Genomic DNA, 10294 nt, shown 5'->3' on the forward strand with positions numbered 1-10294 from the left:
AGCTGAGCTTTGTCTCTTCTAATAAAGCTCAAATCTTTGAAAATATGATCTTGGAATGCAGAGGTGTGCAATTCACAATGCCATACTCTGGCTTAAGCAAAAGATGATGCATCCTGTGTTAGCACATAAGAAGCAGCCAGCAAGCACATCCTTACTGCTGCAGCGTGGAACAGGCTCTACAGGAAAGCTGAGCTGTTTATTCATCTCCTGCATTTTGTGTTCAACACTGCAGCAATGGCTTGCTGGTTCTAAATGTCATAAGCCACTGACAGGTCTTAGATGCAGACCGTGCTGTTTTCATTGTTATGAGAATAGGAAGGAGATGGTGTTTTTTAAAAGCGTTCATTAAAGATGTTTTTCCCAAAAGGAAAAAACTGACAGTTGGATATGCTACCTTAGCAAATAGCGCTTTGGTCATTCTGTTTTTCCCAGAAACAGATTTAATTAGCAAATTCAACAAACCTCAATAGATTTTTCCATGTCAAGTTGAACTAAAGAGAGTGTGTGATTAGCGAGACACAGAGTGATTTACATTGGCTTTGCATGCTTCCATTTTGCTGCAAATTTCAAACATTAATTGGCCAACGCCATCAGTTAATACACTAATTAAGTAGAGGTATTACATGAAGGCTGACCCAAAAGTAATACCTCCTGATTTATTATGCTGGCCCACAACGTCAGAGGAGGATGTTGGCGATATGGCAGTAGAGGCTGAATCCTCCCTCCAGTATTCCATAACGTTTTGTTGCTGTGTGGCAGGTTGCTCCAAGACTGACAGCTGAAGCACTGATACAGAAGTCTTAACCCTCATGTATAGTGTGCTGAGCACATCTTTAATGTGATGAGGCAGTGTGCAATGGAAGGAAAGTAGCTGTTCCTTTACATTATGCTACGGAATGTCTGACAAAAGCAGATGCAGTGATATGAATTAATGAGTGGAAGGCTGTTCTTAATGCAACAGGGGTTCATTCTGTTAAAATCATAAGATCACATTTAGGTCAGTGCAGATCGTGTTAACGTTTTTCGTATCAGATCCAAAGACACATGCTTTTGTCTCTAGCTCTTTAGTGTCAGCATCCTTAGATAGTTTTTTTCCTGCAAGTATCAGTGTGATTCCCGTTTATTCAGTGTAATTGATCTGATAAAGATTAAGGCAAAAATAATAACAGATAAAACCAAAACTGTAAAGTTTTACTGCACAGGAACAGAAATTCCTTTTGACAGTGGTGAATTCTGGGGGTTTTACAAACAGAATAGTAAACAAGAAAGGTAGGCAAAAACAATGGATCAAGAAATTGAGTTCTTTCCACTATGTTTTTTTACTGTACCCTAGCTTCAGACTAAAGCTAGAATTGGGACATTGTAAATGTTGGCTTTCCAGATACTGTAACACTGCCATGTTTCTAGGATTATATGCAAATAACAGTTGGTGAAGATGTGCATAGTATTTCTGGGCGTACAGTGGGTTCGGTTGTGGTACTTTTATTTTTGGTTAAGGAAACATATGGGGCTAAAAAGGTTGGGGTTTGTTTGGTATGGCTGTATCAAGCATTAGAACCTCTCTTGTGATTGTGATTTGGTCTTATTTGGCCAAATTGTAGAGAGATCAGAAGCGGGTGTAGTTTCTTATCCGTCCCTCTACCTATGGAGAACAGGAGCATGTTTGTATTTGGGAGTGCTTACAACTGGCTTCTTTTAATACATGTCACTGACATTCAGTACTTGATGTGCACTAAAGGTGGTAATACGTGTTTTGTTTCCGAGGTGTCCTTGAATGGCCGTTTTGGACAAAACTCGTGGTGGTGGCCATCGGGTTCACAGGAGGCCTCGTCTTCATGTATGTGCAGTGTAAGGTTTATGTTCAGCTGTGGCGCAGGCTGAAAGCCTACAACAGAGTGATCTTTGTTCAGAACTGCCCAGACACGGCCAAAAAACTGGAGGAGAAGAACTCTTCGTGCACTCACAGCTCGGATGTCAAGGATGCCGTGGTGGTGCCAGTAGCACAGACAGGTACAAACTCTCAGCTGGCAGCTGAAGAAATGACATCTGAGGTCATGCCAGTTTGACAGAGACAGCACTGTTTCTTCCTTGCAGAATAAGGCATAGTGTTTTCTACACTGCAAATGCTGAAAGAGAGTAGAAAGGACTGTGCGTTTTTTGAGTAAAAACACAAAACACAAATCCCCATGAGGAAAATGGATCCAGCAAAGCAACTTGTTACTGTATGGAATGTGACCATTTGTGAAGTAGTTTCTCAACTAGTCAGCGAGTGTAGTGACAGTGGAAGTGTAGAAAGTGCAATAGAGAACAGGTTTAACAGACAATGCCAAACTCATGTGACGAGATTATTATTATTTTTTTTAACAGAAGAAGATTGGATGGCTGGGCTAGTAGACACAGACCTGCTATAACCATTTTGTTTACAGGAAACAAAACCAAACCTTTCACCTGTTTACTACTGCAAGTTGTATTTGCTATTTACCTTCCTAAAGATGCACTTCAAAAGTGTACCAGACAAGATACATGCATTAGGAGAGCTGAAGAGCTGTACTGCAGTGCGCACTCCCTATGAAGTAACAGATGTTTGTGTGACTCCATTGGAGCCTGCATGTTTGGGCAGCTGTGTCAACTGAGGATATGTGAAACATTTGAAGGGCAGCACTGTTTCTGAATATGCCTGAATTTTTGACAAGTAGGCAGTTCCAGCCAGCATGAACTCATGTTTCCATAGGCTACAGATATGTAACTGCAGCTGTCAGCAAAGCAGCAAAACAGGAAGGAGAAAAATAGTAGATCATGTATTTAGAGCAGCAGCTCAGCTGTTTATTTTATTTTGTAAGAGTGAATTTGATTTATTTTTTTTTTTTTTCTTAATAGGATATATGAAGTTTTGAGGCAAAACTATAAATTAAAAATGCATGCAAAACCATAGAAATTGCTATTGGCAGAGGTCTGAGAAAGGATTACACCGGGAAGATGGAAAGTATTTTTCATCTCAAGCTTGTAAGATTCGTGATACAGAAAGCTACACAGGAAAGGGTATAAGCAGGTGTCTTAAAGGAATGTTAGCTCTTATTCCCCTGTTCTGAAAAGTTAGTTTTTATCTTCCTGACTGCAGAAATAAACCACTGGTTTCTCTCTGTACAGGTAAACTTGAAATGTTAGATATTCAACAGTTCAGTTGTTAATTTCATGTTTTGAGCATTCTCATGTAAGAATGAAGTGAAGATAGCATTAAAGGGTGCAGTAGGTAAAATGAATGTAGATGTAATATTGTGTCTAACAGGCTGAACTGCATAAAGAACACATTTTGTGATTTGCTTCTCGTATCAATGATGTTTGCCATCAGGACAGGACAGCAAGGATTGACTTGGAGTAGTTATGTGTTGGCTTAGACAAGCCTACAGTTTGAACTTACATGTATTTAAAAAGTAATGTTTAAAGGTTTGAGTTCTTTTGGTATTTAGCTAAGCAAGAAAAGCAAACAGGCAAATAAAGAAGCAGAATAAAGAAAGTAAGAAAGCACAGGTTCGTTCACAAGAGGAATTAGCTGTATTTGCCATGCACTAGTCTTCTACAGAAGCCTTGCAGTTTCTAATAGTAAATTTCCTCTTTACAAGTTCAAACATCTCCAGTTAAATAACAGAATCATCACATTCTCCCAAATAGGAAGGGTGCTGGGCCTAAACTGTACTGAAATTCATTGTTAGGTGTTCCTTTGTGACTGTGTTTAATGGCTTACGTCTCAGGGACCACAGGAAATGGCAGTATTAGTGAGAATTTATTCTTCTCAGAGCATTGTATTCCTCTTTTAGAATCACTTGTGTAGTCTGGTTGTGACTAAGTGCCATCTGGCTAGACAGGGCACAAACTCTCAGTGCCTGAGAAGGTCTGAAGTACGTATTAATAATTGCTCAAAGTTATTCTGGATGAGTTGGATTAACGTTTGAGTCTTGTCATACAAAATAACTTTCCAGTTCTTGGAAACTAGGAGAATTGGAATTCTAACAGCTGCCACTTGAAATCAGATAGGTGAGTACCCAAATAATTTCTGTTTACAACTGCAGAGAAAACTTTACAAGGTCTGTAGGAAACCATGACAAGTACCAAGGACTGCCTCATAACTGCACATGCTTAAGGTGGTTTTCTAATAGCGCGTATCTACGTGCTAAAATGTAAATCTCATGATACCTGAAGCAAGTCAGACACTTAAAATCAGTAGATGCATCTACACATTTGGAATTATGTCTACAGTTAAACCTGATGAATCACAGCAAAGTTGGTTGACAAGAAAAAAAAGCACTGTTATCTAAGTACTGGATGATGTGCTGCTGTCATCTGACAGGCAGTGACCTCGCTACTTCAGGCAGCCTGTTCCTTAACCTGCTGAACTGTCATCACCCCATTGAAAGTACCCCATATTTTGACAGCTTACCAGAGACTCATTCATTGTTCTGTTCTTGAACAAGCATAACATTCAAATTAAAGACAAATAAATACTTGAGGCTTCTGCAAGCAGATCTCTTCCATCCAATGAGATTACTGCTCCTTGTAATTAATTTATTTATTTTAAACACGCTGTAGAGTCAGCAACAGAACAGCTTGCAAAGCCATTTTATACTGACAGCTTCGAAACACCATTTGGCACTCAAGTATTTGTGCAAATGAGCTTACAGTTAAGTGTAAGAATGGAGGAAGGCTTTGGTTGAAATTCCTCCTCTCCCTTTGAAATGTTTATTGGCCAGCAGGAATAGCAGCAGAAAAAGACACTGGCTGCTGCAGTGTGCAGCAGCAAGAGAGATTACAGCAGCTTTGATGCAGTGTTTAAACTCTGTTAAGCATTACAGTATTAGCCCATGCATTTCCTTCTCCTTCGGCTTTCAGGGATTTCATGCTGGGTTGGAATTTGTTTCTTATCAGGGTGAGACCTCTTTGGGAGGGCAAGGAGCTGCCCACAGCAACATGCCTTAGATGCAAGTCTGCATGAGTCATGGTGGTGCATGAATTCAGATGCTAAGCCAGATAGTGCTTATCAACCAGTGAGCTTTCTGTCTCGCAAAAAGGGCAGCTTTCTAAGCTGCAAAAACAGCATCCTGGTTTTTTTGTTGTTTTGTTTTTAATGAAATGAAATACCAAATACAGATCAGTATCAAGCTACCTGTGTAGCCACTGTACGTCTCAGGCAAACAAACACCCCAACAGTGGAATTTAGCTTGGCTACAATCCTCCAAGGGCTGAACCTTGCTCCAAGCTGCCATTACTGAGAAGAGCCTAATCTGCATTCTGTTTAAGGGAAGCTGCAATGAAGGTAGGTGGAAGTAATCTGGTGTGAGAGCTCAAATTTTAAACAAGATACTTTTAATCTGTGGACATGCACGTTTCTTCTCTTGGCTTAAGATACAAGCATTATGAAGTTTATTTCAACCTGGCATAGATATACCATTTTTGACTATCACTAGCATTACGAAGATGATCAACGAGTCCAACTGTGCCATTCACACACTGCTTTATCTGAAAGCAGTGCTTATTTTTATTGTGTAGAAAGAAATAGTAAGTTCCCCATCACCAAGACAAACCACTTCTAATTTCTAATAATGTGATGAGACTTTATGATGAAAGTATTTTACTGTGTATAATATTTGGAACTACAAGTTTGTGTTACTTGTTCGACTCCCTCTCTTTTGCAAAAGAAAAAAAATGTGTGTTTTTTGTGGGTGAATGTGTACTGAAAGACAGAAAGTAAGGGAAACAAAAGTAATGTATCTGCTTATTGTTGTGAAAAAAAATGTATTTGTATTAAACAAATGATCCAAATTTCTGCAGTATTCTACGTTTGTCAGTTTGTTTTAGAGGGCAGCGCGTGTGGGACAGGACACGAATTTGGCAGCAAGACACCCTGGCAAGAAAGGTGAGCAATACAATCAGCTGCACACTTAGTACTGATGAATCTGCTGGATGCCCAGTTATGGGTATCACAGTTGGGCAGAATGCTCAGAGAAACACCTTGCTGTATAAAACCATCTGAAAAGAATGATGGTTTAACTTCCAAAGGCGAAGGAAGACTGCGAAGGGGTAAGATGTATAAGAGCTTCAACAGTGTAGCCAGTTGTTTTTAGAGCCCTAGCAAATGGACAGAGCAAGCAAGGGTAGGAGGATGAATATCTTCCTAGGAGCACAGTGCTTTGGAATGAACAGAGGTATGTGATTCTGTAATGTCCATCGCAATAAACTCTTACACATAGGTGGGACAAACATTAGAAACTAAAATTATTTAAAGCTAATCATACCTCTGTAACTCAGTAAACATTTCTAGCCGAGCTAAATGACCTGTATGCTGAAGAGGACTGCATCCACCTGCCACAGATCATTGTTGGGAAGGAGGTGGGCTAAGCTTTGAATCTTCAGTGTTTTTGCTGGAATAGGTCATCGTATGGCTGCTACCTGCTACAGGTGCAGTCAGAACACAGGAGAAGTGTTCTAATTAATTATATTCCCCACATCCAAGGCCAACAGATTGGTCATTTTGTTAAAGGTGCCCTGACACTAAATCAAGTGTGGGTTCGTGACTCTCTGTAAGATATAAAATTGAAGGACAAGCATAACCAAAAATATGCTAGTAATAAAAATATACTTCTATGTCAATGTATACAAAAATACAACCATGTTTATTATTAGAATCTATGGGTATAAGCCTACTACAACTTTTTGCTTTGCACACAAGAGTTAGAATCTCTGGCTCAGTAACACCTTACTTTTCTGTTCAGTTTGCTCTCTTTACACATGAAGAAGGATGCTAGATGGTACTTACTCCCCCAATAAAATATCGAGGCTATTCTTATGAAATTGATCTAAAAGCCAAAAAGCCTCACTGAAAAAGCAGCTCACCCACAGTACTTTGTACCACACACCCACTACGTGTGATACTGTGCTCAGAAAATAACCTCAGATCAATTTTAACACCGTGGTTGAGAACAGAAAAGGTTACAGATCTGCTGGAGGGAGCCCTAGGAGAAACCCATCTTCACAACCTACATTAATGGAATTACAGAACATTCTGTCATTTGTCAACAGCTATAAGATTATTATATATATATATACACACACATACAACACACACACATAAACATACATACATATGCTTGTTGTGTTTTCATGTTGTTTATATATAAATAACAGTGAACACTATTCCAAACAAAGAAGAGAGAAGATCATCTTTAAGTAAGTGTGTTAGCTAAATTAAGTCTTATTTTAGCAATGGATAGCCTGCCTTGAGAGGTGTGTGGGAAACTGTCCCACCTGTTTGACACGAGGATTAACTGTTCTGATTTCTTTAGAGGCTTCTAGTTTAATGCTATTTTATCAAGCAGAATTGTTGCATTGCTAATATAGCCATTAGATGCTATGCAATGTATTGTTTGAGGAAATAAGGTTAGAATGAATCAAAGGCCATTTTATCTATATATGTCCATGACTGGGAGGCAATGAGTGTGTTGTGCAAAACTTGATGATAGTTCACAAACAACACATGTGAAAAGTGAAGTAACAGCATTTTCAGTGGTTTTATTAAAAATAAACAAAAAAAAAACCTTAATAGGATTCAGAAGCAGGACTGCTGCTTGCAGGAGACCCAAAAGAAAGCAGCAGTCAAAAGAGAAAAATCAGTTGAAGTTCTGGCAAAAAGCCTTAGTGATTGTTCCTCAAGTGCTACTTTGCCTCTTGGGTCGCTAGCACATTTCTAGAGCTGGAGGGTTGGGGAAAAGAATACTTCATTAAAATCTGTGGGTAAGAACTAATGACCATTTTGTGACCCAGGAAGAGGTACTGCTGCTCGGTATATTTTTAAATCATCATGTTGCTGTCTTGGTTGACTACATGTGAATGTAGTTAGACCAATAGAATGCTGCTGCCTTCCTCTAATCTGTCTAGAAAATGACTTTTTAAAGCAACAACAGCATTTTGGTCTACTAAATTTATTTTTCATTTGTAACAGGTAACTTGTTGCACACTGAACTGTTTCTTTTAAGACAACAGGTCTGTATTTGCCATTTGAGCAGTTAAGCTTTAGGGAATTCGATTGCTGGACTACTGCAGGAAGTCTCCCATAGTCAGCTGGGTTTTAGAGTTTCATTATTAGGAAAGTTGCACTAAGTCTTTCCAGCTGCACTTAAGACAACAGCTTGAATTGCAGAACAACTCATTAGCAAAGGAAAAGAGAAAGGTGATGTATGGATCATATCATGCTGGTACTGATACATCACTTACGATCAAACCAGCTGATCTGATATTAAGAAGTGCAGCTGTTTGCCCTTAACTAGAAAACTGAGCTAGGAACTTCTTTTCTGCTGAGAAAAATGAATAAATCCTTTTTTATTACTCTTCTACATCTGTTAGGCTTTTTCTTTCCTTTTTAAGTTGGAGTTCAGCATTTTTGGATTCCAGATTCTGTCTTCGTATATGGCAGTGTAATTACAGAGATGCATGGAAGTGCTACCCCACTAAAGTAAAAAATAAAACTAAAAGATTCATGCATCACGTAATTCCCAAGTATATTTCTTGAACTACCAAGAAATGGCTTAGAACATGGTTTGTATCTATTGCCTTTGTTGCCTTCTTGGCTTGTAGCATCCCACTGCACATACTGACATTCCACAAAGGATCAGCATGTGTTTTGGTAGAGGGGAAAAAAGTGAAAATACAGTAAAAAGCCAGGCTAACTGCTTAACTGCAGGCTTGTTTTTCCACAGCAGAAATGTTTGTAGTCTCTTCCCTTCAGAAATGTCAGTGTACATCAGACTGAAAAAGCCATGGTGAGCACTTCCATTAATTCAGTCGTGTGTTTCTGACACTAAAGAGCTTTCAATCCACCACTAGAAACCATCCCTGAGAAGGGTATTATTTTCTCTTTCATTTCTTAAATCAACAGCTGATGGCTACTTGCTTAGTGTATGTGAACCAAAATCCAATTGCTACTGGAACCAAAGCCAGCTACTTCTTTCCAGCCAAGACCATCAATATGTTCAGCTCCAGAATCAGAACACAACAGCTCTGCTGCTACTGAAAAGATGTGAATGGAATTCATTCCGTTCCTCAGAGAAATCTTAGCTCCCCAAGGCTGTCAGGAATGAAAGCATACCTAAGGAAGGATGCTGCAAATTTCAGTGTAACAAATTAAAAAGTACAATTCCTTTGAAGAAAAAAAAATGAGTTCTTACATACAAGCTGGCTTCTGTGTTAAAGCACTACTTTTTGTATGAATTTGTTTATGTTGAATGTGAGCCCTGACATTTAAAGAAATTTGAGTTTTAACAAGGTCACAGTTAAGAAAGAGAAAAGTGGTAAAGCAGTACCTGAGTGAATTAAGAAAGAAGTCTTCCATAAGATAACCTAACCAGAAAAAAAACCCTGCCAACTATTTTAAGCATTATAACTGAGGATTTTAGCATTACAATTTATAAACCTTACAGGTTAAACAGCATTTCAAGGTATTCCCTACAGCAAATTCATAAGAACAAAGAACTTCACAGGAATGTTTCTCAATCCAGCTGTTAGCAGCAACTGCTTTCTTTTTTAAGAAACAGCATAAGAACACAGAACTCCTGAGGGCATTCATCCTGTTTTCAACCTAAGAGAAGAAACTCATCCCTATACAAAACCCTAATAGGCACCTTTAAGAGCACAGGCATGGGAGGATTATGAATCTGAGGAAAGATTCAACTATCTCATCTGTGTAACATGAGGCAAGACTCTCTTATTCCCCTTCTCCAGGCTTCTCAAGTTCAGAAACTAAACCATACAGACAAAAAGGGGTTCTTTTTTCTTTGGTTGGTTTTTTTACCTTTCTGTGGTTTCTTAAAGCTACATGAAATACTTGGTATCACCCAAAGGCACCCCAACCACTTCCACAAGAGATGTATAAAAGCTGTCACCAGCTGGGCCCACTGCTTAACAAGGTACCTGCTTACTGCTAGGCTAAATGATGCAAATATTCTTGCGACTACCAGGAAAAGGCAAAGATCTCCCACTGCAAAGTACTTCCAATGGGTTTCTGAATCCTGGCTGCTCAGTGAGCAGGGAAGATGCACCAAATTAGTCAGATTGCCAAGACATAAACAGTTTGCTGACTCAGAGACCTGCATCCTGAAGAGCGGGTATAAAATGAGACATAAGGACACAAGATATTGAATTTGATTCGTATTCAAAAATTTTAAGCCAATAATATGCTGGCTGAATGTTCACTGTTTAGCACAGGTGCACAGCAAGCTTACAAAAATGCAATTAGCAAACCCTTTGCAAA

General features: G+C 39.0%; 1 protein-coding gene across 15 annotated transcripts in view; it reads left to right on the top strand.

Moving 5' to 3' along the window:
• Positions 1-5814, top strand: part of MARCHF1 (membrane associated ring-CH-type finger 1) — a 271534-nt gene extending 265720 nt beyond the window's left edge. For all 15 annotated transcript variants that reach the window (XM_052690305.1, XM_052690310.1, XM_052690304.1 and 12 more), the window contains one exon: positions 1765-5814. In XM_052690305.1, coding sequence (XP_052546265.1) covers positions 1765-2066 — 302 coding nt within the window. In that variant the 3' untranslated portion in view covers positions 2067-5814. The remainder of the gene's footprint in view (positions 1-1764) is intronic.
• The last annotated feature ends 4480 nt before the right edge of the window (positions 5815-10294 follow it).

This window comes from Tympanuchus pallidicinctus, unplaced genomic scaffold (assembly GCF_026119805.1).
Source record: "Tympanuchus pallidicinctus isolate F22 unplaced genomic scaffold, pur_lepc_1.0 scaffold26, whole genome shotgun sequence".
NCBI lineage: Eukaryota > Metazoa > Chordata > Aves > Galliformes > Phasianidae > Tympanuchus > Tympanuchus pallidicinctus.